Here is a 25,441-nt window from a genome sequence, read left to right as displayed (position 1 = left end):
GGTCCGGGGTAGGGTCTGAGAATTTGCATTCCTAACAAGTTCCCAGGTAATGCTGATGCTGTGGGGACAGGGACCACACGTTGAGTGGCTCTGGTTAAGGCATTCCCCTTGCCTCCCAAACTCACCTGGATGATAGAAAATCCCCATTTTACCAACACAGTGATTGGAGAAATCAAAGGGCACAGTTGCCATATCTGTAATGCTTCAAAACATTCTCAGGCATCAGCTACCTAGCAGAAGTAGCTGCCATTTGATTGGCAAATGCCAAACCATCAATGTGAGCTTCTAGCTTTAGCTCTGCAGCAGCCCAACCACTCCTGACCTTCCAAGGACCTCAGGTCAAGATAGAAAGTGGTCCAGGAGGGGCACTGGGCTCCTTCTACCTTAGGGCAGGATTTTAAATAAGAGGAGTCCCAGAGAGCCAGGCCATGGCTACCCAGTACATACCTGCATCTGTCCAGTACAGCTTGTTGGTAACCCAATCAATGGCCAGGCCTGCTGGACTCTCCAAACTGGTATCCACTACCACCTGGGCAAGAAGCAAAGCTATATCATCAACTCGACTTAGCTCTGGGGCCTAAATGTCACCAATTCTCAGACTGGGGAAAGTATGGGAAGCCCTTACCCAGGAGAGGGAAGATGCTACCCCTTAATCTCTGCCCTGCCCGAGGGCCTGGGCCCACACTGGGCCCTACCTCCTGTCCTGTTCCATCCCACTTGGCCCTGCTGATGGTGTCAGTGCTGACATCTGTCCAGTACACGTGGTCATCCCGGGAGTCCCAGTCAAGGGCCACAGCACTGCGCACGTCAGCCAGTGGGATGACATCGTCGGACAGGTCCTCTGTGTCGAAGCTGATCCGACGGATGTCCATCCTTCGGGCAAAAAGCAGGAACTTGTCAAGACCTGATCAAAGGCCGAAAGGGGTCTTCTTTTAATGCTCTAAATCCAATAACAGTGACAGACATAGACGCTCACCTGTGTGACATCTGGTTCAATCACACCTCCTGGGACCTGGTGCCCTTTGTCCCCTACGCTTCACACCTCAGGCCCCCTTTGAGCACTGGGCAGCCCATGCTGGCAGAATCAGACTTTAGGATCAAATGGAAATAGACTCTCCCCAGGGCGTAGCAGTGCATCCTGTTTAAGTGTCTGTCAGGTTCATCTCAACTTTCCTCACCTCTTTGCTCCATCTCCTTCAGTGCATTGGCTACATAGCCGCTGACTCTCACCCCGACCCCTATGATTTCTATGTCTGCTCAGGGTTTTGGCTGATGCACTCCATCATCTAGATCCCTTCCTCTTGCTCTTCTCTTCACTTGAGTCAATAGTGACTGTTCACTGGGCACTCACTCCACGCCAGGCACTGAGCCTGGTGCTTTAATTGCCTTGACTCCTCCACCCTCGTAGCAACTCTTTGTGGTTTGTGTTATTCTTATTCTCATTTTCTAGAGAGTAACACTGAGACTAGGAGAGGTCAAGTAACCTGTGCAGGATCCCCTGGCTACAAAGCACCAGAGCTGGGACTTAATTCAGGTCTGACTCCAGAGCAGCAGCCCTGGCCACACAGCTTCCCCCCTCTTGCTCTTTTCCACCCCCTGCCTCTATTCTGTACTGTCCAAATGTTTCCCAGGATACATTGCTGCCTGAATAGGCATTTCCTGCCTAACTTTACTGTCTTCCTTTAGGATCTGGGAAATCCCTAAGGGAAAATCCTAGGGAAACCTCTTGCACTTCACTAAGACAATATGGGAAGAGCTGGGCACAAAAGAAAGCAGGGGAACTAGGTTCTCAACCAGTGTGTGCTGAGTAAGTATCGCCCCTGTTCCTCTGAATAGTTTCTCTAATCCCTGGAAAGGACCTAGATCCCACGAGCAATTTGATGTTAGCCAGAGATAAGAGGGTCAGTGGGTACAGGGCAGTAAGTAAGGGAAGCTGCTGGTGTGTGAAGAGTTCTCCCAGGCCCCTTGCTGGTGATGCCACATGCCTCCATCACTCCTCTCTGGACTATTCTTAGGAAAAGTCACCTGTGGCTCTGAGCTAGACAGGTCCACCCTCTCAAGGCGAGGCCCCTGCAAGAGCTTAAAGGAAGACAAAGTAGCAGTTCAGGGAGTGGCCAGGGAGTCCCATTTGTCTTTCTCCGTTAGGCACATATTTATCCAGGGCCTGTGTATACCGGGCATCATCAGAGCCCTAATCTTGGCTCTCTGGTTTAGGGGCTGAAAAAAACTCTTTAACAGGGTGAGGCTAAAGGTAAAGAGATAGGAAACCATTCCCCTGCTTTCTAGAATGGCCTGGAACCTTCTTGCTGCCTATAGAAAAAGTATCCTACCTGGTGAGATGATACAGAAGCCTGGTTGCAGGTATTCATACTTGACTAGGTGTTGTCACTGAAACTTTAGCAACTACTACTGGGCCCTCAGCTTTGACCCAGGAGCCCTTGGCCTCTTACGTCTTCCTCTCCAGGGGCTACATGAGGAGCCTGGCTCCTCCCCATAACAGGCAATCCTTTAAACTCGTATCCCTGTTCCTTCCAAACCCCTCACATGGCACATCCAATGAGGCAGGTGCCCCAGACCCACTTACTCTGGGCACAGGCATGGCTGCTGATCTTGCGGAAGCCAGTGGGGCAGGCACAGGTGTAGTTCTGGCCACTGGGTAGACACAGGTGGGTGCAGCCTCCATTGTTGTCCCCACAGCGGTTTTTCCCTGCTCAAAGAGCCCAGAACAGGAGGGTCAGGTAAGACTAAAGGTGGGCCCAAGGCTAGGGGTTTGGCTATGGTGTGTGCTCCCTGGAGGGAGGAACTATGTCTTATTATTTTTTATATTGGCTTCAGCTGTGAGCTGTGAACCCCTGACACACAGGAGACGCTCTATAAATGTTTGCATGAATTAGATAGGGACAGGGAAACTGAATGAGTCTTTCATGAATCTTGGTGTTGTACCACCTTAACTGTCCAGCAGAGGGAGGAATTAGCCCACGTCAGTGCCAACCTCAAATTTCCTGGCCAGAAACAATGGCAACCGTGACAGGTGCAGGGAAGGTTCTCAGAGGCACCAGAGGCTCACCAGGTGGGCAGTTTTTTACCTGCAGGCTGGCGCTGGGGGTGCAAGGTGTGGATGTCCATGGGGAAGTGGAGTTTGTTGCGAATGATCTCCTGGTTCTTGCCAGTAAATTTGTTAGCACTGTTGATGCTCTTGGTGTGCCAGTCCGTCCAGTACAGGCTGTCTTCAAACACTGTGATGGCAAAGGGGTGCGGGAGGCCTGGGGAAAGTCCAAGAGAACCTCAGTCCAGACATGGCCTGCCTGGCCCCTGCACAATTCTCACCCGCTGCCAAGGCTCTGGGCAGTCAGGATGGGGAAAAGAGGATGAGAGGTGAAGAAGAGGGAGGAAGGACTTCACCTTGGCTAATGACAGCCTTGCGGTGACTCCCATCCAGATTGGCCCTCTCGATGACGTGGTGCTTAGCATCCACCCAGTACATACGATGCCCGGCATAGTCAATGGTGAGGCCATTGGGCCAGAAGAGATGGGTATCGGCGATGATGCGGCGTCCAGACCCATCCATGCTAGAGGCTTCGATGCGGGGGGTGTTACCCCAATCTGTCCAGTAAATGGTACTGGGAAGAGAGAATGGGACATTGAGAGACAGGCAGTAGAGGGTGGGTAGTTAACTGGGATAGTAATAGGCAAGCAGCTTTTTTATCCAGTAAACATAAGGGACCCCAACTGGCAGGAGATACATTTTGTTTGGTCCAGAGAGTGTTTTTTAGCTGTTTTAATTTAAATGTCTCTAGACAGGGCATTTATTCATCAAGCAAATTTTTTGTTTGCAATATCTGCTATGGGGAGGGCACTATCTTAGCCACTGGGAGTGCAGCAGTGAACAACAGACAAAAATTCCAACCCTCATGGAATTGACCACCTAACGTAATATTAGAAGAGGAACTTCTCTGTCACATTCTCCGCAACTGTCTTTTGTATTTTACATACATACATACACACACACACACACACACACAGTTTCTAAAATAGCTGACCTACAACTGCAGGATCTTAGAATACACTCCCCTCAATTGACTGCATTGAATTTTCAAAAGCCAGAGGCTAACAACTTCCATTTCAGAAGACTTTTCTTCTAATAATAAAGTTATTATTAATTAGCTGAACCTTATGAGCTAATAATAAAAAATAAACACCTATAATTTAATTAATGTGTTATCCCATTTAAAATTCATCATCTCATTTAATCTCCACACAGCTAAGAGGTAGGTATGCTTCTAATCACCAACGTAGACATGAGTAAATGGAGGCCGAGAGAGAGAAATAAACTAACTACCCTAAGGCCATACAGCCAGCTACTGCAGAGCCAGGACTCAAACCCAGGTGTGCCTGGGTGCAGAGCCCATGCTCTTAACACCCAATAAAGTCTGGCCCAAGTGGCCTGGGAACTGTCCCTAGAGGTTGCAAGAGGGATTTAGGAACTGAGACACAACTCACTCACCCCTCCATGGGGTGCAAGGCAATGGCCCGAGGCTTCTCAAGGTTCTGCCAAAGCAGCACCTTCCGGTGGGCCCCGTCCAGGTTGGCCACCTCTATCCTTGATGTCCCTGAGTCGGTCCAGTAGAGTTTGTCGTGGACCCAATCCACAGCCAGGCCTCCTGGTAGAAAGAGGCAGTGGGAAATTGCTAGGGATCCAGTCCGGGTTATCTGTGCCAGAGTAACAAGAGTAAACTCTGGCACGAAGCAGTTTCTTGGGCCAGGCAGCGTATTAACCATTTTTACATACACTTACATACATTTAATCAGCACAGCAAGTCTGTGAGCTGGCTACTATAACCCATGAAGGTGAAGAAAGTGAGGCACAGAAAAGTCAAGCAACTGCTCCAGATCATGCATTTCCTCCTCTTAGCCAACCCTACTCCACTTCCTGAGTTCTGGCTCCCTGAACCACACCGAGGGCCCTACACTGCACTGGCTCAGCGATTTGCAAATTTAGCTTAGGCAGTTCAGAAGATCCATCATTTGAGTCAACTGTGCTTGATACTGAATTCCAATCCACTTCACCTGCTTGTACAATGGCCCAAAACTGCCAAGTAAGCTATGACTTTTTTTCATCTGTAGACATTTGGATATACACTGAGTGGCCAGATTATTATGATCTCTGAACGCATAATAATCTGGCCACTCAGTGTATACAATAAAAGGCTAATATGCAAATTGTCCCCTCGACCAGGAGTTCGATCAGCAGACAGGCTGGCCAACCACCCACGTCCCCTCCCTCTGGCCAGGCTGGCCGGATCCCACCCATGCACAAATTCATGCACCGGGCCTCTAATACAGGGGTCCTCAAACTTTTTAAACAGGGGGCCAGTTCACTGTCCCTCAGAACGTTGGAGGGCTGGACTATAGTTTAAAAAAAACTATGAACAAATTCCTATGCACACTGCACATATCTTATTTTGAAGTAAAAAAACAAAACGGCAAAAACACCTGCATGTGGCCCGCGGGCCATAGTTTGAGGACGCCTGCTCTAATATATATATATATATATATATATATATATATATATATATATACACACACACACACACATACTAGTGGCCTGGTGCACGAAATTCGTGCATGGGGGGGGGAGTTGTTCCTCAGCCCGGCCTGCACCCTCTCCAATCTGGGACCCCTTGAAGGATGTCCTACTTCCAGTTTACAGGGATCGGGCCTAAACCGGCACTCAGACATCCCTCTCACAATCCGGGACTGCTGGCTCCAGCCACTCACCTGCCTGTCTGCCTGACTGATTGCCCCTAACCACTCTGCCTGCCAGCCTGCTCACCCCCAACTGCCCTCCCCGCTGGCCTGCTCACTCCAAACTGGCCCCCCCCACTGTCCTGATCACCTCCAACTGACAGCCTGCTCACCCCCAACTGGCCCCCATGCTGGTCTGCTTACCCTCAACGGCCCCTGCCATCCCATCCTGGCCTGGCAACCCAAGGTCCCAGCCCCTCCTTTTTTTTTTTTTTTTTCAACACCTCCTTGAGCGGAGGCCAAGGCCAGCTGGAAGCAAGTATCTAGGATTTATTTATCTTCTATAATTGAAACTTTGTAGCCTTGAGTGGAGGCCAGGGCCGGCCAGGGCAGGCGGGAAGCTTGGCTTCCTCCATTGCCGGGGCAACCCAAGCCTCCTGCTCGCTCTGTGGCTGCTGCCATCTTGGTTGGGTTAATTTGCATACTCGCTCCTGATTGGCTGGTGGGTGTGGCTTGTGGGCATAGTGGAGGTATGGTCAATTTGCATGTTTCTCTTTTATTAGTGTAGATATATATACACTGAGTGGTCAGATTATTATGCGTTCAGAGATCATAATAATCTGGCCACTCAGTGTATTTATCTGGTTCAATCAGAATACTCTTTTTTAAAAAAATATATATTTTTTATGATTTCAGAAAGAAAGGGAGAGGGAGAGAGAGAGATAGAAATATCAATAATGAGAGAGAATCATTGATCGGTTGCCTTCTGCACACCCTCCACTGGGAATTGAACCAGCAACCTGGGCATCTGCCTTGACTGGGAATTGAACTGTGACCTCCTTGTTCATAGGTTGACGCTCAACCACTGAGCCACGCCAGCCAGGCATTCAGAATACTTTTAATACCAAGCAATCAAAACAAATTTCAGAATTAAGCTGGATGCAAAGCTGATATAGAAATTTAACTGTCATCCATAAAGCTCTGGTTTCAAATGACTGCATTCATCATAATGGTCTCATGATTCTAACTCATTGACCTCAATAACAAGCAAATGACAAAAATCTGAACCTACAAAATTAAAGTATACTAACAAATGTTATCAATATTAGTTCCATGCAAAATTTCACTGGAAGAAAAAGATGTTCTGCTGCCCAAGGTTTACAGATCTCTAGCCTGATCTATCCATGGCTACTTCCCACATGGTGTGGCCCTGCCCCACCCCACAGAGCCTGGTTTCCTACCTGGGCTCTCGAGCCCCGTAGACACAACCTCCTCCACGTTGCTACCATTGAGGTTGGCCCGCAGGATCCGGTCCAGGGTGACATCTGACCAGAAGACAAGCTCGCGCCGGTGATGGAAGTCAAGGGCGATGGCATTCTCCAGGTTGTTGAGCAGCAGTGTGTACTCAGAGCGGTGCGGCAGCACCTGCCGGATGTCGATGCGATTGGCGAACAGTAGCACCGGCTCCGGCCCTGGGACATGGCATAGAAATGGGGCCCCCACTGGCCTCCAGAGCTGCACCCTCAGCATGCACCCCAGCTTCTGGGCTGACAGATGGCATCCCTGGTCCATTAGGGCATATCCCAAGCTGCCGGCATCAGTACTAAAAATGTGGGAGCTTCTAAAGTGTACTCCCCCAGCCCAGCCCACCGTATCGCACCCCAGCAAGGCTTTTTGGAGGGCCCAAAATGCACCTCACAGCTCCATTTTCCTGAGTTGAAAATATTTCTAGCTCTCAGCAAATTGCTGAGCACTGGAGCACCTGGCTGTCTCCACACTCAGACTTCTACCCACCCAGCCAAATGCCAACACCCCTTACCCAGAGCCTTGCAGCTGCGCCGGTCAGGCCGGAGTTCGTAGCCTGCCTCGCACCAGCACTGGAAAGCCCCTTCGCTGTTGGTGCAGCCCTGGCTGCAATACCCTTCCTCGGCACATTCATTCACATCTGTGGGGACCGGGCAGGTCAGGAGCTCTTTTTTCTGCCATCCTCACACCCCCACTCCCTGGCTGACTAGTTGCTTCCCTGCCCACATGCCCATCTATTTTCTAGACCTAGTGGGAAGGCTAGATAACAAGTGGTTAAGGGCTTCAAAGTCATGCAGACCTGGGCTGGAATCCCAACTACTCACCAGCTCTGTGGCCTTCAGTAAGTTACTTAACCTCTCTGAGCTTCAGTTTCCCCATGTGTGAAATGGAAGGGACAATCCCTACCTCTTACGGTTATTGTTAGGGTGAAATGAGGTCATGTCTGTCAAATGTCTGACCCATGGGAAACACAGCTGCCTGTCTGCCACCCCTGCCCAGCATCCTGGCCCTGCGCCAAACCAGTCCCAGCTCACCCTGGCACATGCGCCCGTCCTCTGTGAGCCGGTAGCCTGTGTGGCAGGTACACTGCACTGCCCCCCGCACCATCTGGCACTTCTGGGAGCAGCCACCGTTGTTCACATTGCAGTTCTCCTCACCCGTCCGGGGCCCTGTGCCAGCCAAGCCAGAGATGGGAGTTGAGCCCAGAATCCTCCCCCAGAGAGCCAACTTGGCATTCCACCTGGACCACGAAGAACAGCTCCCGAGGCTGCTGGAGTCCTTAGGGAGGAGTCTCTTTGAACTGTCTGGGTGGGGTTCAGCCACAAACCATGGGCCAGGCCCGCCCACTGGGGACACTCACGGCAATTCTGCTGTGGGCTTTCGTCGCTGTTGTCACCACAGTCATTGACCCCATTGCACAGCTTCCTCTGGCCAATGCAGCGCCCGTTCCAGCACAGGAACTGGTCCGAGGCGCACTGGGGGCTTCCTAGAGAAGAAGGGAGGGAAGGCCGGAGGGAGGGTCAGGTCACAGCAGGGCAGGGCTTGGGTCAACAAAAGGATGGGAGCCTGTCATTTTCTAAGGCGAGCTGGAGACAGATGAGACTCAAGGTGGGAGGGTTGGGGTCCCAGGCAGGAAACAGCTCAGACAGGGCTGGCTAAATGTCTGCATTTGTTTTCTCCTCAGGACACCACAGTGGATGGTGAGGATGTGGGACAGAATGAGAGTGTATTTGTATGCCCGGCACCTGGTGTGGCTAGGGGAGTGGGGGTGGGAATCTCAGCCACAGAAACCAGTCCTTGCTCACCAGGCCAGAGCATCAGGTACTGGCTGAGAGGCTATTGAAACCCATAGCCCTGATATTGTGTTACAGGCCATAAGGCTGCAGGTCAACAAATGCACCTGGATTTGACACTGGTAACTGAGAAAGGCAGGAAAAATCCCGGCCGTGAGCAAGATTGATTAAAGCATCACCTAGGCCCAACTGGAATAGCAGCTGTAACACCTTCTTTCCGCCTGTCCTTCACCCCAACTATAGGCTAAGGGGTCTGGGGGACCCCTAGGGGACTTTACCTGTGTTCTCACAGTTCTCTTCATCACTGTTGTCTGCACAGTCATCCTCCCCATCACAGCGCCAGGACAGGCGGACGCAGCGGCCTGACCGACAGCGGAACTGTTCGGCTGTACACATGGAGGTGGCTGGCAAAGCAAAGGCCTAGTGAAAGGCTGGTCCCATTTCATCCCAACACACCACCCTGCCACCCAAAATTGCACTTTTCTAAAAAAAATTGATTTCAGAGAGGAAGGGAGAGGGAGAGGGAGAAACATCAATGATGAGAGAGAATCATTGATACGCTGCCTCCTGCACACCCCCTTGGGATTGAGCCCACAACCCCTGCATGTGCCCTTGACCAGAATCAAACCCAGGACCCTTCCGTCCATAGGCCAACGCTCTATCCATTGAGCCCAACCAGCTAGGGCCATGCCACTCTTCTTGACACCAGCGTCCTAGTTGGCCTATGGGGCATCTTGGTGTGAATTAGAAAATGGTGCCCTTTTCTCAAGACACTTTACTGCCATCTGCTGGCAAATGGCCAGGATGAATATATAAATCTACATAAGTATAAAACATAGGTCTGTGATGTGACTGGCATCTGTTTGGACATGGCGCCTCTGTGCAGAGCACAACCTACACAACTGTACTTGGTGGTTATGTCTAATCTGTCTTCATGCTTTGTTGGTGGTGGATTCTTTGGCTCCACGACCCCTCTCCCTGCTTCTAGCTCAGACCTTCAGCGCTGTCCCCCACTCACTGCAATTGCGCTCGTCAGATTGGTCATCACAGTCTGCGTCGCCATCACAGCGCCAGCCTGCGTTGATGCACAGGCCACTGTCACACATGAACTCCCCAGAACGGCAGGGCTGGTGGGAGGCTGGGGAAACACATCAAGCCTCTGTCTCTAGCCAGTCTGTGCGCAGTGTCCCGTAGCAGACCAGAAAGCCACAGCCCTAGCGTTCGGGTTCCTCCATCTCTGCTCAAGAGGAACCAGGGAATCCAGAAAGTCCCCCCACCCCCCTTGTGCTCCTGCCCCAGCTGGCACCTGTGCCTTGCCAACCCAGCCTGGCCTCCTCCCTTCCTCCACCCAGCTGGCTAGAGCGCTCACAGCAGTCAGACTCGTCAGACCAGTCTCCGCAGTCATCATCGCCATCACAGTGGTAAATGTCGAGGATGCAGCGGCCGTAGGCACACTGGAACTCTTCCAGGTTGCAGGGGGGTGCTGGCACTGCCGAGGCTGGGAGGAAGGAAGGCAGGGGTGGGGAGGGGCATACACTCAGGTCCGGGCAGAGGAGGGGGCAGGATGTGCAGGCAGAGTGCCTTCCTCAAGGGAGATGTAACCAGGCTTCATTGAAGATGGCCCTTGTAGACGCCCATATTCAGGTGGACCAAAAGGAGACCTCCCTTCCCATCTGGGGAACCTGCTTCCACCCAAGCTCAGTCTAGGAGGAGCTGCTTCTTAAGAACCCACTCTCCTTGCCCACTATTCATGCACTCCTCAGCCTGGCCCTCAGCCCATGTGGCAGAGCCCTCTGCCCATCCCAGCCCAACAGCTTGAGGTCTGGGGCCACTCACGACAGCTCTCCTCGTCAGAGCCATCTTTGCAGTCGGTGTCACCGTCACAGTACCAGTGCTCAGCAATACAGCTTCCATCGCTGCAGCGGAATTCCTTGTCAGAGCACTTGCGCATGTCTGGGAGATGCAATGGGACAGCAATCTTGAGGGAGCCCTACAAACAACCCTCTTAACCTCCTCCCTGACTCTCACCCTCACTGATCCCGGGGAGGTCTGACTTAGTCGGCAAGACACCATGGATTCAGTGCAGACTCTCTGGGGAAAGCTGAGGCCCTAAAGAGACTGGGCCTCAGGCTCCTGCTCCGTGATTGCTGGGGGTCTGGAATGCTCTGCCACTCCCCCTGACCCCTCGCGGCCTCCCCCTGCCTTCCTCCAGCTACTCCAGACACATAGATGATACCTGGGCAGTTCAAGGTTGGGGCAGTACTTGAGTCATTGCTATGTTCTCCTCCCATGGCCAGGCCATCCACCACCACTTGTCTGCCTCACAGGTCACCACTCACCACACTGTTCATCGCTGTTGTCCCCGCAGTCATTGTCACCATCACAGTGCCACAGGCTCCGGATGCAGTAGCCGTTCTGGCAGGGGAACTCATCCTCCTCACACTCCCGGGGGGCTGTGGGCAGAGCAGTCAGGCTGCTGCAGGCAGTTGGGGGGCAGTGCCTGGGAGCCCAACAGACAGCCTTGCGGAGCAGAGCAGTCAGGCAGCTCCAAGGCTGCCCCGAGGGATCAGGAGCAGGTGGCTGTCTTGTGGAGGGTGGGGAGAGGACCTCCTCTGACCACTAGAGGAGGTGACGGAACGGGACCAAGAGCTGAAGACCCAAAGGCTGACATGGGCCTGGGGACATCACTTTCTGATTGAAAATCCCCTCCCAACAGAGCCTGACGGAGCCCGCCTGGCCAGCACTCACGACAGTCCTGTTCGTCTGAGTCGTCCTCGCAGTCGTTGTCCCCATCGCACACCCAGGAGCGGCGGATGCACTTGCCATTGTCACAGTGAAAGTCAAGAGGGGAGCAGGTGGGCAGCACTGAGTCCCAGGGGAAAAAGAATGGAAAAAGGAATCAGTGTGGTGTACTTATTCAGACAGACTCAACAGGGCTGTCTGAATTACAGTCCTTCTCCAGATTCCTGTGCCTGCCCCCAGCCGATGGAGAAGCTGAGCAGAAACTGTAGCAAAGAAGTGAGAGAATTAGCAGGGCATGGTGGTGAGGGGTTCACGAGGCAGAATAGCCCAAGGAACTCAAAACCACTAAGAAAGCAGTAAGAAGAACACGAGCAAGAGAAAGAAGTGTATTTTTTCTTTTTCTTTCCTCTTGTTAAATGATGACTGACACATCTGGGCTCAATTTCCAGCTCTAGAACTCATTACTTATCACACTGAGCAAGTCGAGTCCTCTCTCTGAGCTGTAGGTTCTTCGACTGCACAATGGGGATAATTATCCTCTGCTCACAGAGGGCTCATGTGAAAGTGCTACATGAAAGTGAGCCATTTACCATCATCACAATTAGCTGAAATGGTTAGTAGTAATAAGGTCCAGATTGTAGCTTCATTCTTATTAGACTAATTAGCCACCTTCAGACATAGCTGCCGCAGGTTGCACCCCTGAACCCAGACAACTGACTCAGCAGTGCTTTTCTATACATCCAAGACAGGGCCCTCTAGCCTGTTGTGCGTATGTTATTACACTAGAGGAAAAGAGAGACTTAAAGAGAATATATTTCTTACAAAGTTTATGTTATTGAAAAAGGTGTGATTATACAGGATATTAAATAAGAAATGAATAATCTACATTAGTATATCGTATGCACATAAAAAATGCACAAACATGCAGTACACATACACATATTCACATACAAAGAGATCTATTTAAAGAGACTACCTGTAGTTCCAAGGGTGTCTTCCTCTATACTTATTTCAAAGTTTGTTTGCTTGTTTTTAAAATATACTTTTATTGATTTCAGAGAGGAAGGGAGAGGGAAAGAGAGATAGAAACATCAATGATGAGAGAGAACCATTGATCAGCTGCCTCCTGCATGCTGCACATGGGATCGAGCCTGCAACCTGGGCGTATGCCCTGAATGGGAATCGAACCGTGACCTCCTGGTTCATAGGTGGATGCTCAACCACTGAGCCATGCCGGCCTGGCTCAAAGTTTGTTTTGTTAGATGTATATCCATGGAAACTAGGGAAAACAAGGCTTGGAGCCATATATATTGTTAGGAAACCACCCATCTGTCATTTCTATCACCCTCACAGGAATCCAAAGATCTGAGCCTGACGCAGCTGATGCACAGAAAATGCCATCAGACTTGTCCTAGCTCCTCTCCCCAGGTCCCTCTTCTACCACTTCCCACCGTCCAGTGGGGAGATGCTTACTACATCCGTCCTCATCGCTGTGGTCCCCGCAGTCGTTGTCTCCATCACACTGCCATTGGGCGGGGATGCAGGTACACTCGCCGAGGGCACTCACTGCACAGGTGAAGTGGCTCCGACCACAAGCACACTCGGGGCTGCTGGCTAGGCCTGGGCAGAGAGAAAAGGAAGCAATGAAGGCTCAGTTCTCACCCAACCAAAGCCCATCCTCAGGGAAGAAGATAAAGGAGCCAAGTCTAGGACCACTGTCTCCCAGGTGGACATGGTGACACTGAAGGGAGATGCAGACCACGGAATGGTGACTTCCTCTCCTCCAGGCACAAATGGTTAAGAAGATACCCTCTGACTCTGGGCTTACAAATAGTCCAGGTACCCCCTTGCATGACAGGCTTTCTTTCTTTCTTTCTTTTAAAAAAAAATATTTTATTGATTTTTTACAGAGAGGAAGGGAGAGGGATAGAGAGTTAGAAACATCGATGAGAGAGAAACATCAATCAGCTGCCTCCTGCACACCCCTTACCGGGAATGTGCCCGCAACCAAGGTACATGCCCTTGACCGGAATCGAACCTGGGACCCTTCAGTCCACAGGCCAACGCTCTATCCACTGAGCCAAACCTGTTAGGTATGACAGGCTTTCTTATGTGGCACCCACAAAGACTCAGAGACAAATGATGTCACCTGGAGAGTTGGTGCTTTTGGGATAGAGGAGCAGGGGACAGAAGGGGTGAGGCAGATGCGACCTCCAGGTCCTTCCCTTCCAAACGAGGCTGAGATATAGATGCTTTTGCCTCTGAGCAGCACCAGGCCCTTGGTGTGGGCCAGGAAGTACAAGAAATAAGAGTGGAATTAAAATGCTGGACCCCTTGTGGGATAAGGAATCCATAGGGAAACTGCTGTGAGTCCCCCCGCCAGAGCTCACTTTTGAGACGGGAAACCACTTTTGAAAAGGAGGAGCGGGCCCCAAGGAGAAGGGGACCAGGCCACCTCAGGACACAGTGAGTGGAGCCACTCAGAGCTTTCCTGCCTGTGGCATAGGCCACAGCCTGGAGGAAGGAGGGCAGAAGCAGCCCCTCCCCCAGCCTCAGCAGCACGCAGCTGGGCTTCCCTATTGAGCCTTGAGCTATCTGCCTGGCCAAGTCCCATGACCGGCTGCTGTGCCCCCTCCCCAGAATGCCCAGCAGGATGCCCTCGGATGGCGTGTGAATGGCTCAGTGCCCCCTGCTCCAGCCTTAGCTGGAACAAAGGGTTCTGCCAGGGTCACTCTCCCCCTCCCAGCATTCATCTACCCGCTGGGCTGCTGCAGCTGGGAAAGAAGGGGGCCACCCCTCATTGCTCATTTCTCCCCCTTGCTTTCTTCTCCCCTTCCTCCCCTCAGGCCGGGCTGGGGCAGGAAAGGAGTCAGCTCCTAAATTGCCACCCCTCTTCCTTTCCTATTTACCTAGCCAGCCTCTCTATCTTGGCTCATCTCCTTGATGTACACCCTCGCTGCACATTACAATTACTCAGTCTGGCTTAGAGCGTAGGATCCGGAATAAAAGAGGGTATTGCTAGATCCCCCAAAAGCAAGGAGAGAGCCCTAGGCCCCTTCCTCTCCACTTCAACCCCAAGGGTGAGTGTGAGCATAAGGCAGGGTTCCTAACCCAGATGAACAGATGGATGGATGGATGGATGGATGGATGGATGGATGGATGGATGGACGGACGGATGGACAGATGGACGGATGGATGGCATGGGCATCAGTGAAGCCCTGAAATTACAGGCAAAATGTACATTTCTGGAGTAAGGGACCACAGCTCTCATCAGCTCCTCAACTGAGACCTTGACCTCCCCCTCCACATGCTGAGAATCAGCTGCCCTGGGAAAGATGCAGGATTTCCTGTGGAAACAAAGGAATCCATTTGAGACCTGCAGCATCTCCACATCTCACAGGAAAACCTTGTTCCAAGCCCAGTATCCCCGTCTCTCCGGGTCTCTCTGCAAGTGCACCACCCACAGGGAAGCTGAAGACCCAACTGCCCAGCCCCATAGGCTGGGGCCTATTCTGAGAGCTCTGAGAAGAGAGGGATGGGGGCTTTTTTCACTCAGACCCTGAGCCCCACAGCCTGAGGAACTTTTGTAGTGTGACCAGCTCATCAAGGCTATCGGCACTACTTTAGGGGACTTTGGCTGGATGAAACAGCAAAGGCTAAGGATTCCAGAGGACTCCATGTGGCGGGGCTCTCCAACACGCTGACCCCCTTCATGGGGAGGAATGGAGAAGAGGGAAAATCAGGGACATCTGGCAATGCAGGATGACATTGCTGGTTGTCGTGATTGGCGGTATTTCTGGCATTTAGTGGATAAAAGCCAGGGATGCTGCTAAATATCCTACAATGTACAGGACAGGCTCCACAACAAAGAAATTATCTGGCCCAAAATGTCAATAGAGGTTAAGCAATGCTGCTAGCTACACACAGCAGGAAGTGGGGCTGTACCAACAAGGAATTCAGGGTGAGGGGGTGACAAGAACAGAGGAGGAGGGAGAAGTTGGGGGGAGGGGAGAGTGGAAAAGCACTGGACCTGGAGCAGACAGACCTGGGTTCCCCTGACCAGCTGTGCGACCTTGTCCGAATCACTTAGCTTCCTAAGCCTGTTTCCTCATTTGTAAAAAAAAACCCACAAGGATTGGACAAGAAGATGAATGTGAAAGAAGCTGACCTCATGCCTTGGAGCATCAAAGATGTTCAGTAAATGCGTGTGTGGAGAAGCAGAGGCTAAATTTTCCCAAAAGGCCTGGATTTTAAGAACAGGGAGAGCAAGAACAGCAGTGTCCTGGTGCTGCAGGCAAGTCAGGGGAATACTGAAAGAAAAGAGGAGCCTTCAGCGCTCCCCCCCTCCCTGCTTCTTTTTAGGGCCCCACCCCCACCTTTGTCTGAATAATAGCAAAAGTCCTGATTTCCCGTGCAAACTTCAGGAACAAAGCATTCCATCGGGTGGGCATCCAGTTAGTTGCAGGCGGCTGAAGAGTGGCGACTTCCTGCATGTCAGAGCAACATCTGAACGGCAGCATGTGAAGGCCAGGCAGCCACCAACCAGGCAAATCCTTGGCTTGGGCATTCATACAGTAAACAGACATATTATACTGCAAAAAGTCAGCTCTTCTGGACAACTGCTACCCCTCTGGGATCCCCGGAGGTGGAATTCCGCCTTTTCACTCAAGTCCTGGCTGTGATGATAAAGGACAGCTTTTAACCCTTTTTAGCTGAAAGAATGGTGAGTGGAAAAAGGAAACAAATGGCTGCGGGTGGCAAAACGCAGTGCTCATTTTAAGAAGTGTTAAGTTAGAAACCTCAGCTATGCTTCTGGCCTTGAAAGCTATTGGCCCGCCACACTGCAAGCTCCCCTTGGCGTCCAGGGTGTGGGTCCTTCCATCTAATTCAACTAGGAGATCTCTCCCCAAAGTTACCCCTATTATCCCTATTATCAAGACATTATCCCTATTATCAAGACATTCAGTTTTAGGAATACAGTGTGCTCCTAGGGCCTTCCTGAAAGCTTAACTGAAATCTCAGCCATCTTACCAATTTCTCACTGTTTTCTTTTGTAGGAAAGAAGGGAAACTTCCCTCTGGTACACCAGACTGTGTACAATGTGAGAGAGCACGGATTCTGGAGTCAGAAAGACTAGAGTTCAAATTCTGGTTCTACCATTAACTGTAACACTTTGAGCAAGTTAATTATTGCCTCTGTGCCTCAGTTTTCTCATCCATAAGATAAGAATGATAATAGTGCCCTAGCCAGTTTGGCTCAGTGGATAGAGCGTCAGCCTGCGGACTGAAGGGTCCCGGGTTCGATTCTGGCTAAGGGCACATGCCTGGGTTGTGGGCTTGATCCCCAGTGGGGGGCGTGCAGGAGGCAGCTGATCAATGATTCTCTCTCATCATTGATGTTTCTATCTCTTTCCTTCTCCCTTCCTCTCTAAAATCAATAAAGAAATATATATTTTTTAAAAAAAGAATGATAGTAGTTCTACTGTAAAAGGTTTTACAAAGATTAAATAACTCATGTAAACTGCCTTGCACAGGGCTGGCACACCTCAAAAGCTTCAGAATATTACGGCATTTACTGAGTACTTACCAGGTACCCTAAGCACTTTCCTAAGTGCTTTTCATATGCTATGTCATTGAAAGCTTTCAACAACCCAGGGAGGTGGCACTATTGTTGTTATCACTCCTTTACAGTTGAGGACACTGAGCCTCAGAGGGGTGGAGGCCGTCAATAGGTCTCACAGGTACTAAGGGTGGGAGCCAGCATTCACACCCAGGCAGGTCAGTTCCAGAGCCTCTGCTCTTAATCTCTTCATTATACTGCCTTGCAATAATGGTATTGCTATTATAAGAATTGTTTAAAAACCCTCAGGTTAAAAAAGGGGATTTACAACACTGAGACTTCTGGGTCCCTCTCCTTTATTGCATTCTTGATTAGCAAATAGGCCATGCAAGTATGGATCTCAAGCAGTGACCTCTCCTGGTTACTTCGAAGACCAAAAAGCAATTTCCCTTGCCCTCAGGAAAAGAAGTGGAACAGAGACAGTCTGGAGCTCCTGTCCTTTGAACCAGTGCTTCAGTGTTGTGTTGGTCCAGAAAGGAACAGGGCTCTGACAACAAATAATTATATTTTGTTGTTTTTTCTTTACAGCTTACAAGCTACTTTTGCATACACACTTGCATTCTTGTGTCATCATTACAACAGCCCTGAGTTAGCTACTGTAGTGCCCATTTAACAGATAAGGCCACCTGCTTTGGCCAAGGTTATGGGGCGAGTAGGACAGCCAGGATGTCAGCCCCATTCTGACCCTCAGACAAGCATTCGTCTCTCCATATGATCTCATAATCTGCACTTTCAATAAACTTCCCGACTTACACTGATGCACGGTCAAGTTGGAGAGGCACTGCTCTCCACCATCCCACAGAATGCTTGGCTGAAGGGGGACCACACCTGTCACTTGGACAGTGACTACACAGCCACAGAACAGCTTTTTCAAGTTGAACTGGAGATGAGAGACTTAAGGAGTGTCCTGTGAGTGCTGGAATGTGACGGCTACCCCGGTGTAGAAGGGATGTCAGTGGGAAAGGGAGGAGGACTCATTACTCATATAAGTGAAGGATGTTTTTCTTTTTCTTTTGTCGTTGTTGTTAGTCCTCACTGGAGGATATTTCTTTTTCTTTTTTTAAAAATATATTTTATTGATTTTTTACAGAGAGGAAAGGAGAGGGACAGAGAGCTAGAAACATCAACCAGCTGCCTCCTGTACACCCTCCACCAGGGATGTGCCCGCAACCAATGTACATGCCCTTGACCGGAATCGAACCCGGGACCCCCCAGTCCGCAGACCGACGCTCTATCCACTGAGCCAAACCGGTTTCGGCTGGAGGATATTTCTTGCATTGATTTTAGGGAGGTTGGAATGGAGGGGGGAGGGAGAGAAAGGAGAGAGAGAAATATCGATGTGAGAGAGCCACATCGATCAGTTGCCTCCCCCACGCACCCCCAATTGGGTTGGGGAACCTGCAACCCAGGTATGTGCCCTTTGACTGGAAGGAATTGAAGCTGGGGTCGTTCGGTTCTCGGGCTGAAGCTCTAACCACTGAAAATGCCGGCCAGGGCGGATGTTTTTCTTATAACACGAAGCTCTCCTCTCTTCTCCTGTCCACTAGTGGCAATAGTGAGGATATAAGCCTTATTTGATGAGGATAAGTTATATGAAATGACCCTAAACTACATCCAGGCCAGTTGAGGGACCAATTCACTGATTTTGGCTCCTTGGGTAGCTAAATCAATAAGCTACCCATCACTAAAAGGGATGCCCATGTAGCAAGACAAAATTGACAACGGAAAGGAATGACAGCAAAGAACCACATGGAAATGGATCTAACCTTGTCCAAGAGATACGTGGAATCTGGAGAAAGCTGGTGCCTATAAACAGTCCCTTTTTGAAAGGACAGAGCCTGCACAGAAAACATCAGAAGCAACACCAAAAAAAAAAAAAAAAAAAAGTAAATGTAATTGGTCCTTGTCATAAGAAATAAGAAAGCTAAAAAGAGTAGAAAACATCAGAAACAACACCAAAAAAGGAAGGAGGTCAGGAAATGAACCCTTTCCTGATGCTGTCCCACCTGGACTCACGTGCCCCAGCCAAATTAAAAGCCCCTACTCTTCAAGCCAGGGGCCCTTTGTGCTTCCTCCTCTGGTGCATTTAGCATCCTGATAGGATTATTGTTCACTTACTAGACCATAAGCTTCTTGGCAGTTAGAATTGTGTGATCTAGAGTTTTGTATTTGTGTACACAGTGCATAGTTCAATGTTTGGTATATAGTAGATGATCAATATAAGTGTGTAAAATGAATAAATGTATCAATAATGTATCACCTCATGTTGTGGTGACCCCCAACCATAAAATTATAAAATTATACATGAGGAACTGTATTAAAGGGTCGCAGCATTAGAAAGGTTGAGAACCACTGCTCTAGAGTCTTGTGAGAGTTGGAGTCAAAGGAAAAGAGAGGCCTCGAATATCAGAAATCAAAGTAGTTATTTCCTATCCAACTTGTCAAGAAAATAGGAATCTGCCCTAACCAGTTTGGCTCAGTGGATAGAGCATTGGCCTTCGGACTGGGGGGTCCCAGGTTCGATTCCGGTCAAGGGCATGTGCCTTGGGTGAGGGCACATCCCCAGTAGGAGCTGTGTAGGAGGCAGCTGATCGATGTTTCTCTCCCATCGATGTTTCTAACTCTCTATCCCTCTCCCTTCCTCTCTGTAAAAAAATCAATAAAATATATTTTTTAAAAAGGAAGAAAATAGGAATCTTCTTTTTCAGATGGATTCCTAGTCCGATCCAATTCACTCCCTTCCAAGAGTTCCTTTGACTCACTGTATTATCAGACTGGGATACCACCATGCTATGACTCTATTTATTTTTGTCCCTAGATCCTTACCTGGTTGGTTTGAAAATCTACCTGATGAAATCTTTCCTAATAGGCCCTCTCAAAAGGGCCATGCCATCAGATACCATCAGACACATGATTACTAGTCCAAGCAAGTTCAATCCTCTCTTGCCACTCAAACACAGAAAAGAAGTTCTTAATGGTCAACCTCCGCTGAAGTTATGGAACATAAGCGCATAATGTTAAGTGCATGGGAACAAAACTAAGCGAATTCCTGGCTATCTAGCCCTAGGCACATTTTAAAATCTCTTTATACCTTACTGTCTCATCAGGAAAATTGGGATAACAAGAATCCCTACCTCATATGAATGTCATGAGAAATAAATTAGTTAATTCATGAAAAGCACTTAGCACAATGTTTGGCACATACTAAGCTCTCAATAAATGATAGCTCTTGCTATTACTATTTTAGAATACTAGTGACACGGTGCACGGATTCATGCACATTGAAAGGAAATTAATTAGAAGATGGCCAGCGGGGTGGGACAGGGCGAGACGGGCTGGACACGCCTTGGAGCCAACCTCCCATGGACCCTCCCTGGTGTCCCTCCAGCAGGTGGGGTCCCTCCAGCAGGTGGGGTCCCTTGGCCTGGCCTGTGGGGATCAGGCCAAAACCAGCTCTCTGCCATCCCCCGAGGGGTCCCAGAATGCAAGAGGGCACTCTGCAAAGTTGCTGTTGTACAGGGTGTGGAATGCAAATACAAGTGTGCAATAAACCAGATTCGGGGCTGACATTGCCCCAGCAACAACATAACCCACAGCCAAAGGTGGAATCGTGCAGCCCCGCGAGGAATTGCACTCCTTCCTCTCTGGTTTTGGGGTGCGTCACCCGAGAACCGCTGCTGCCAAGTCACTGCAGCTTGGCAGCTCCTGCACTGAACGTTTGCCCCCGGTGGTCAGTGTGCATCATAGTGACCAGTCGGACAGACACTTAGCATATTAGCCTTTTATATATATTGATGACTCAGAACTCTCTTCTCTAGCCACACCATAACGTCAGGGCTGGAGATGTCTAAAAACCCTACTGTGTGTCACCTCAGTGAGTTAAGTTGGTGGTATGACCGACTATTGGAAAAGGTGGAAGATGGTGGCAAGAGTTCTGCTTTACTGCCTTTTTCTGGAGGAGCTCTTGGCACCTGGTGTCCTTCATCCTTGCCTAATTTATCATCAACAACCAATTCCTAGGAGGCAGGTATAGAAAAGAGCAACCTCAATTCAGAACCTATAAGTCACAGAGCAATTAAAAAATGGATTAGTTTCCTCTTTTGCAAAATGGGGATAATAATGATACCTATTTCATAGGGTTGTTGGGAGGTTTAAATGAGATAATACATATGAAGTACACAGTAAGCAGCTATTTCTGTTGTTATTGCAGTAGTCCTTCCTTATCTGCTGTTTCACTTACCCGCAGTCAACAGTAGCCTGAAAATATTAACTGGAAAATTCCATAAATAAACAATTCATAAGTTTTAAATTGCATGCCATTCTGAGTAGTGTGATAAAAATCTCACGCCATCCGCTGCATCTGTCCAGATGTGAGTCATCCTTTTGTCCAGCATATCTACACTGTACATACAATGTAATTAGATATTTTGAGAAAGAGACCACATTCACAAAACTTTTATTATAATGTATTGTTACCATTATTCTATTCGTAATGGTTGTTAATCTCTCACTATGCCTAACTTATAAATTAAACCTTATCATAAGTATGTAGGTATAGGAAAAACCATAGTATATATAGGGTTCGGTACTATCCGTGGTTTCAGTGGATACCTGGGATCTTCAAACATATTCCCTGTATCCTTTGAGAATAAGAGGGGACTTCTCCATTATTATTAGCCCCAACATCTCCATACAGGTCCTCAAAAGTTGACTCACCCTGCCCGTGAGTTCAGTCAACAGATTTCACAAGTCCAATAGGACTTGAATGGGGCTGTGCTCTGTGAGGGCTATTCAAAATATTGCTTTCCTCCCCCCCCCCCCCGCCCCCCCGGCCCTTTCCTCCCCCGCACCCATATCTCAAAACACAAGTAAGACCTGGCTTCAGGGAATAACAAATCACATCTCCCTTTCTGGGAGCCTTTAAAAGCCTCCGTCTACCCAAAGTAATTCTTTATGCTTTAGGATTCCCTGGGAAGGGAGGTCTGAAAACGAAGAGGCGACGTCAGTTTAAGATAAAATATGGATATTCCCCACCTACATCTTCTGGGATAGCTTTGATATAAAATATTCTGTTCTAAGTATAGGTTAAAGGGCTAACAATTTAGGCTCTGGATTCAAATCCTGACTCAGTTACTCAGCAGCTGTGCGACAGCAAATGGCTCTGGGCCTCCGTTTCCCATCTGCCAGACACCTAACAGTGCCTACCTCATAAGTATACTGTGAGGAGTAAATGTGATAACACATGCTATACATTTATCACAATGCCAGGGATATAGCAAAAGACTGAAAAAATATTAACCACCGCAGAAGCACATTTGTATTTTTCACAGCACATGTCCCAGTTTGTGGTGCAAAACTGGTCACCAGAGGAGATCATTCCCAGAAAAGGAAAAATTCTCACTTGGGGGAGATACACTTTAGAGCCATTCACTCTTACTGCCTCTCTGAACCTGCGCTGAAACTTCTTGTTTAACCGGCCCAGGGTGAGGGGGCAGGGAGTAGAAAAAAAGAGAAGGGAGCTCCCCTTTCCTTTTTGCTAGACTTATGGATATTATAACCAGACATCTGTATTTGGTTCCCAGACAGAGAAGCTGTCTCTCGTCCTCATCCATGCCCGAAAGGTGGTGGCAGTCAAGCTCCCAAGGCGGGGGCCAACGTGGGGGACATTGGAGTGCTTCCTCCACCCCCACTGCAGGCCTGCCTGGCCGGAAGTTGAGCTGCAGAGCTTGGAGAGATCACTGGAGGCCCGGGCCACTTCAAAGCTAGGTGTCTCTCCCAATGCCCTACTCTGTACCTGTCTGACCCTATACCCAGACAGGGGGAGGGTCCCTCTCCCCCAAAAAGGCTCTGCCTGGAGCCAGGAGCTTCCCAGCCCCAGAAAACTTCCAGTGATAAATTATGCAGCAGCACCTTTGTGTCGCGGCCTCTCAGCCAGATGGGTTCGCTCCCAGTCTTTTGTTTCCGGCTCTGCTTGCAGCTCTGATCCTCCGCTCTGCACAGAGGTGAGGCGAGGAGCGCCCTTAGGCCAAGTCAGGGCTTGCAGCAAGTCCCAGCAAGGCTTTCTCAGCTGGGTCTCAGGCAGCGCCCTTCCCTTCCTCACTAACCTGAGTGAGCAGGGGAGCAGGGTGTTAGGGACGCTCACAGTCAGTCCATTCAGCTGTGAGCAAGGATGGAAATGCCTACGTGCAGTGAAAGAATGAAGTTCGCTCCGAAGGGCCTAAGAGGCGCCCAGGGGCACCTAGGATGTTTGCTTCTTGCTAAATCAAAAACGCAGCACAGAAAATGGAGTCGAATGACTGCCAGGGAAGTGAGAGAATCGGCTCTTTTTCACAGCTGCTCTTGGTTACAGTCAACTTTCCACAACCCCCAGAAACATCACATCACTGGCACCAAGTTAAAAAGGAAGAAACAAAGAGACAACAGGGGTCAAACTTTGGGGTGGAGGAGATGGGGGGTGAGTCGGGGACTTGAGGTCCACATCAATTATCCCTTGAACACTGACAGGATTCCTGATTGAAGATGGTAGTCACGAAGGAAGGCGGCTCCACAACAGCCCAGCCCCCAAATTGGGGCAATTACTACCTTATGAGCTCTGGGGCCTGACTCCTTTCCCAGGCCAGTGGGAGGGACAGCTTGGAATTCTAAACTGTTCCAGCTACAAGAGACCTCAGCCAGCACCTCTCACCCCAGGTCACAGCAAACTTAGAGTGAGGTGCCTGGCTGCATCCCCAACCTCTGGGCTTCAACAGGGAAGCTCACAGAGGAAAGCCCCATCTCCCAGGGGCTCTCCCAAGACAATCAAGGCAGAGTGGGCTCCTAGACTCACAGTACAGCTTAATGGGCCTCTTTTCTGGAAGTGTGCACAGGAGGGAACTATGCTTAGGTTTCATTATGTTTTCGGGGGGGGGGAGGGAGAGAAGGAGCAAGATCTTTAAAAGAATCAAAACAAACAAACAAAAAAATCCCCCACACAAAAAACACACAGCTGAAATGAATTAAAGGCTAAACCTCATTTTAGCACATGACACTAGAATAATGATTTGTTTACCTGGCTCCCACAGTCCAAAGGCAAGAACCATCTCTAATCCACTTATGCAAGCTTGCTAACAAACAGCTAATATTTATTCAGGCCTATAGTAACACAGTAGTTGTGAGGCTCTCTACTGAATGGTTTGAATATACTATTATCTTATTTAATTTTTACAACAATTGCATGCGATAACTTATTACTGCCCTCCACGCCCCACCCCCCCATTTACAGATAAGAACCCTGAAGTTCAAGGATATTAAGTGTTTTGCACAGCGTTACCAGGAAGTACCAAGATTCAAACCCAGGTCTGCCTGTGCTTCTTAATCACTGGGTTCTGCATGCAGTGATTAGATTAGTGCTTGACAAATGTGCATTTGCAGAATGAATGAACAAATGAATGGGTATAAAGTTCAGTTTAAAGAATGCCCCATGAGTGTACTGGCGAGAAAGAACCCCACCCTGCCAGCTCTAAGCTGGAGGAAGAACAGCAAGCCCAGGCATTCATCAGAGCTATTTATAGGGCTAAACCCAGGCTCTGCCAACCAACCGTCAGCACGAAGTCTTCCTTGGGACACTGAGTCCCACCAGGCTGAGTAGGGGAGAAAGGCTTCTGATGGTGAAGATGAGATGGAAATCCAGACACAGGCTGGGGCACAGATGGCCCATGCCTAGGCAACTGTAACAAAACTCATGGCTAAGCTGCATCAAGGAATGTAGAAACTGTGGTTGGAACAAGCTTAAGAGACCTAGTCAACCAAGGGTATGGAACTGTCTCGTAATTATGAGATGTGCCCAATCATAATAAAAGACAAGACTACTTCTTAAAGCAGTCCCCAAAATGCTGTTCCTGAACAGGAAGCCCCTAGTATTAATCTTCTCTTCAGCGAAGTAGCAACATATCCCTCCCATTATCCTTCTTCTTGGGGATCAAGATAAGCAGTCAATCAGTAGAAAGAGTGAGCAAAGACCTATAAAACACACCCTGTCCTCTGTGACCTCCTGTGTACTTTGCTGATCCAGAAGATGGACATGCCCAACGTGCTCTGTATCAGACATGGCCAGACTTGGTTCCCTTGCACCTGTCATTCTTAATACCATGTGCTAGTCCCAAAGATGTTATCTGATATTCAACAGGGACAGAAGAGGAAATCCAAAATCAGTGACAAGCCAAGCATCTTTCACAAGTCCAATAAGATCAAGGACAAGG

General features: G+C 49.4%; 1 protein-coding gene across 1 annotated transcript in view; it reads right to left on the bottom strand.

Moving 5' to 3' along the window:
• LRP4 (LDL receptor related protein 4) overlaps positions 1-25,441 on the bottom strand; it is a 62,145-nt gene that overhangs the window by 23,709 nt on the left and 12,995 nt on the right. Inside the window, exons 3-19 of the mRNA XM_054725711.1 lie at positions 13,059-13,205; positions 11,592-11,708; positions 11,183-11,296; positions 10,680-10,796; positions 10,213-10,341; positions 9,862-9,981; positions 9,122-9,247; positions 8,411-8,536; positions 8,085-8,219; positions 7,565-7,690; positions 6,987-7,217; positions 4,505-4,661; positions 3,403-3,620; positions 3,087-3,263; positions 2,585-2,707; positions 696-904; positions 448-529 (exon numbers count right to left, since the gene is read on the bottom strand). Coding sequence (XP_054581686.1) covers positions 448-529; positions 696-904; positions 2,585-2,707; positions 3,087-3,263; positions 3,403-3,620; positions 4,505-4,661; positions 6,987-7,217; positions 7,565-7,690; positions 8,085-8,219; positions 8,411-8,536; positions 9,122-9,247; positions 9,862-9,981; positions 10,213-10,341; positions 10,680-10,796; positions 11,183-11,296; positions 11,592-11,708; positions 13,059-13,205 — 2,454 coding nt within the window. The remainder of the gene's footprint in view (positions 1-447; positions 530-695; positions 905-2,584; positions 2,708-3,086; positions 3,264-3,402; positions 3,621-4,504; positions 4,662-6,986; positions 7,218-7,564; positions 7,691-8,084; positions 8,220-8,410; positions 8,537-9,121; positions 9,248-9,861; positions 9,982-10,212; positions 10,342-10,679; positions 10,797-11,182; positions 11,297-11,591; positions 11,709-13,058; positions 13,206-25,441) is intronic.

This window comes from Eptesicus fuscus, chromosome 13 (genome assembly GCF_027574615.1).
Source record: "Eptesicus fuscus isolate TK198812 chromosome 13, DD_ASM_mEF_20220401, whole genome shotgun sequence".
In the NCBI taxonomy this organism is placed as follows: domain Eukaryota; kingdom Metazoa; phylum Chordata; class Mammalia; order Chiroptera; family Vespertilionidae; genus Eptesicus; species Eptesicus fuscus.
This window is presented reverse-complemented; position numbering and strand designations above follow the sequence as displayed.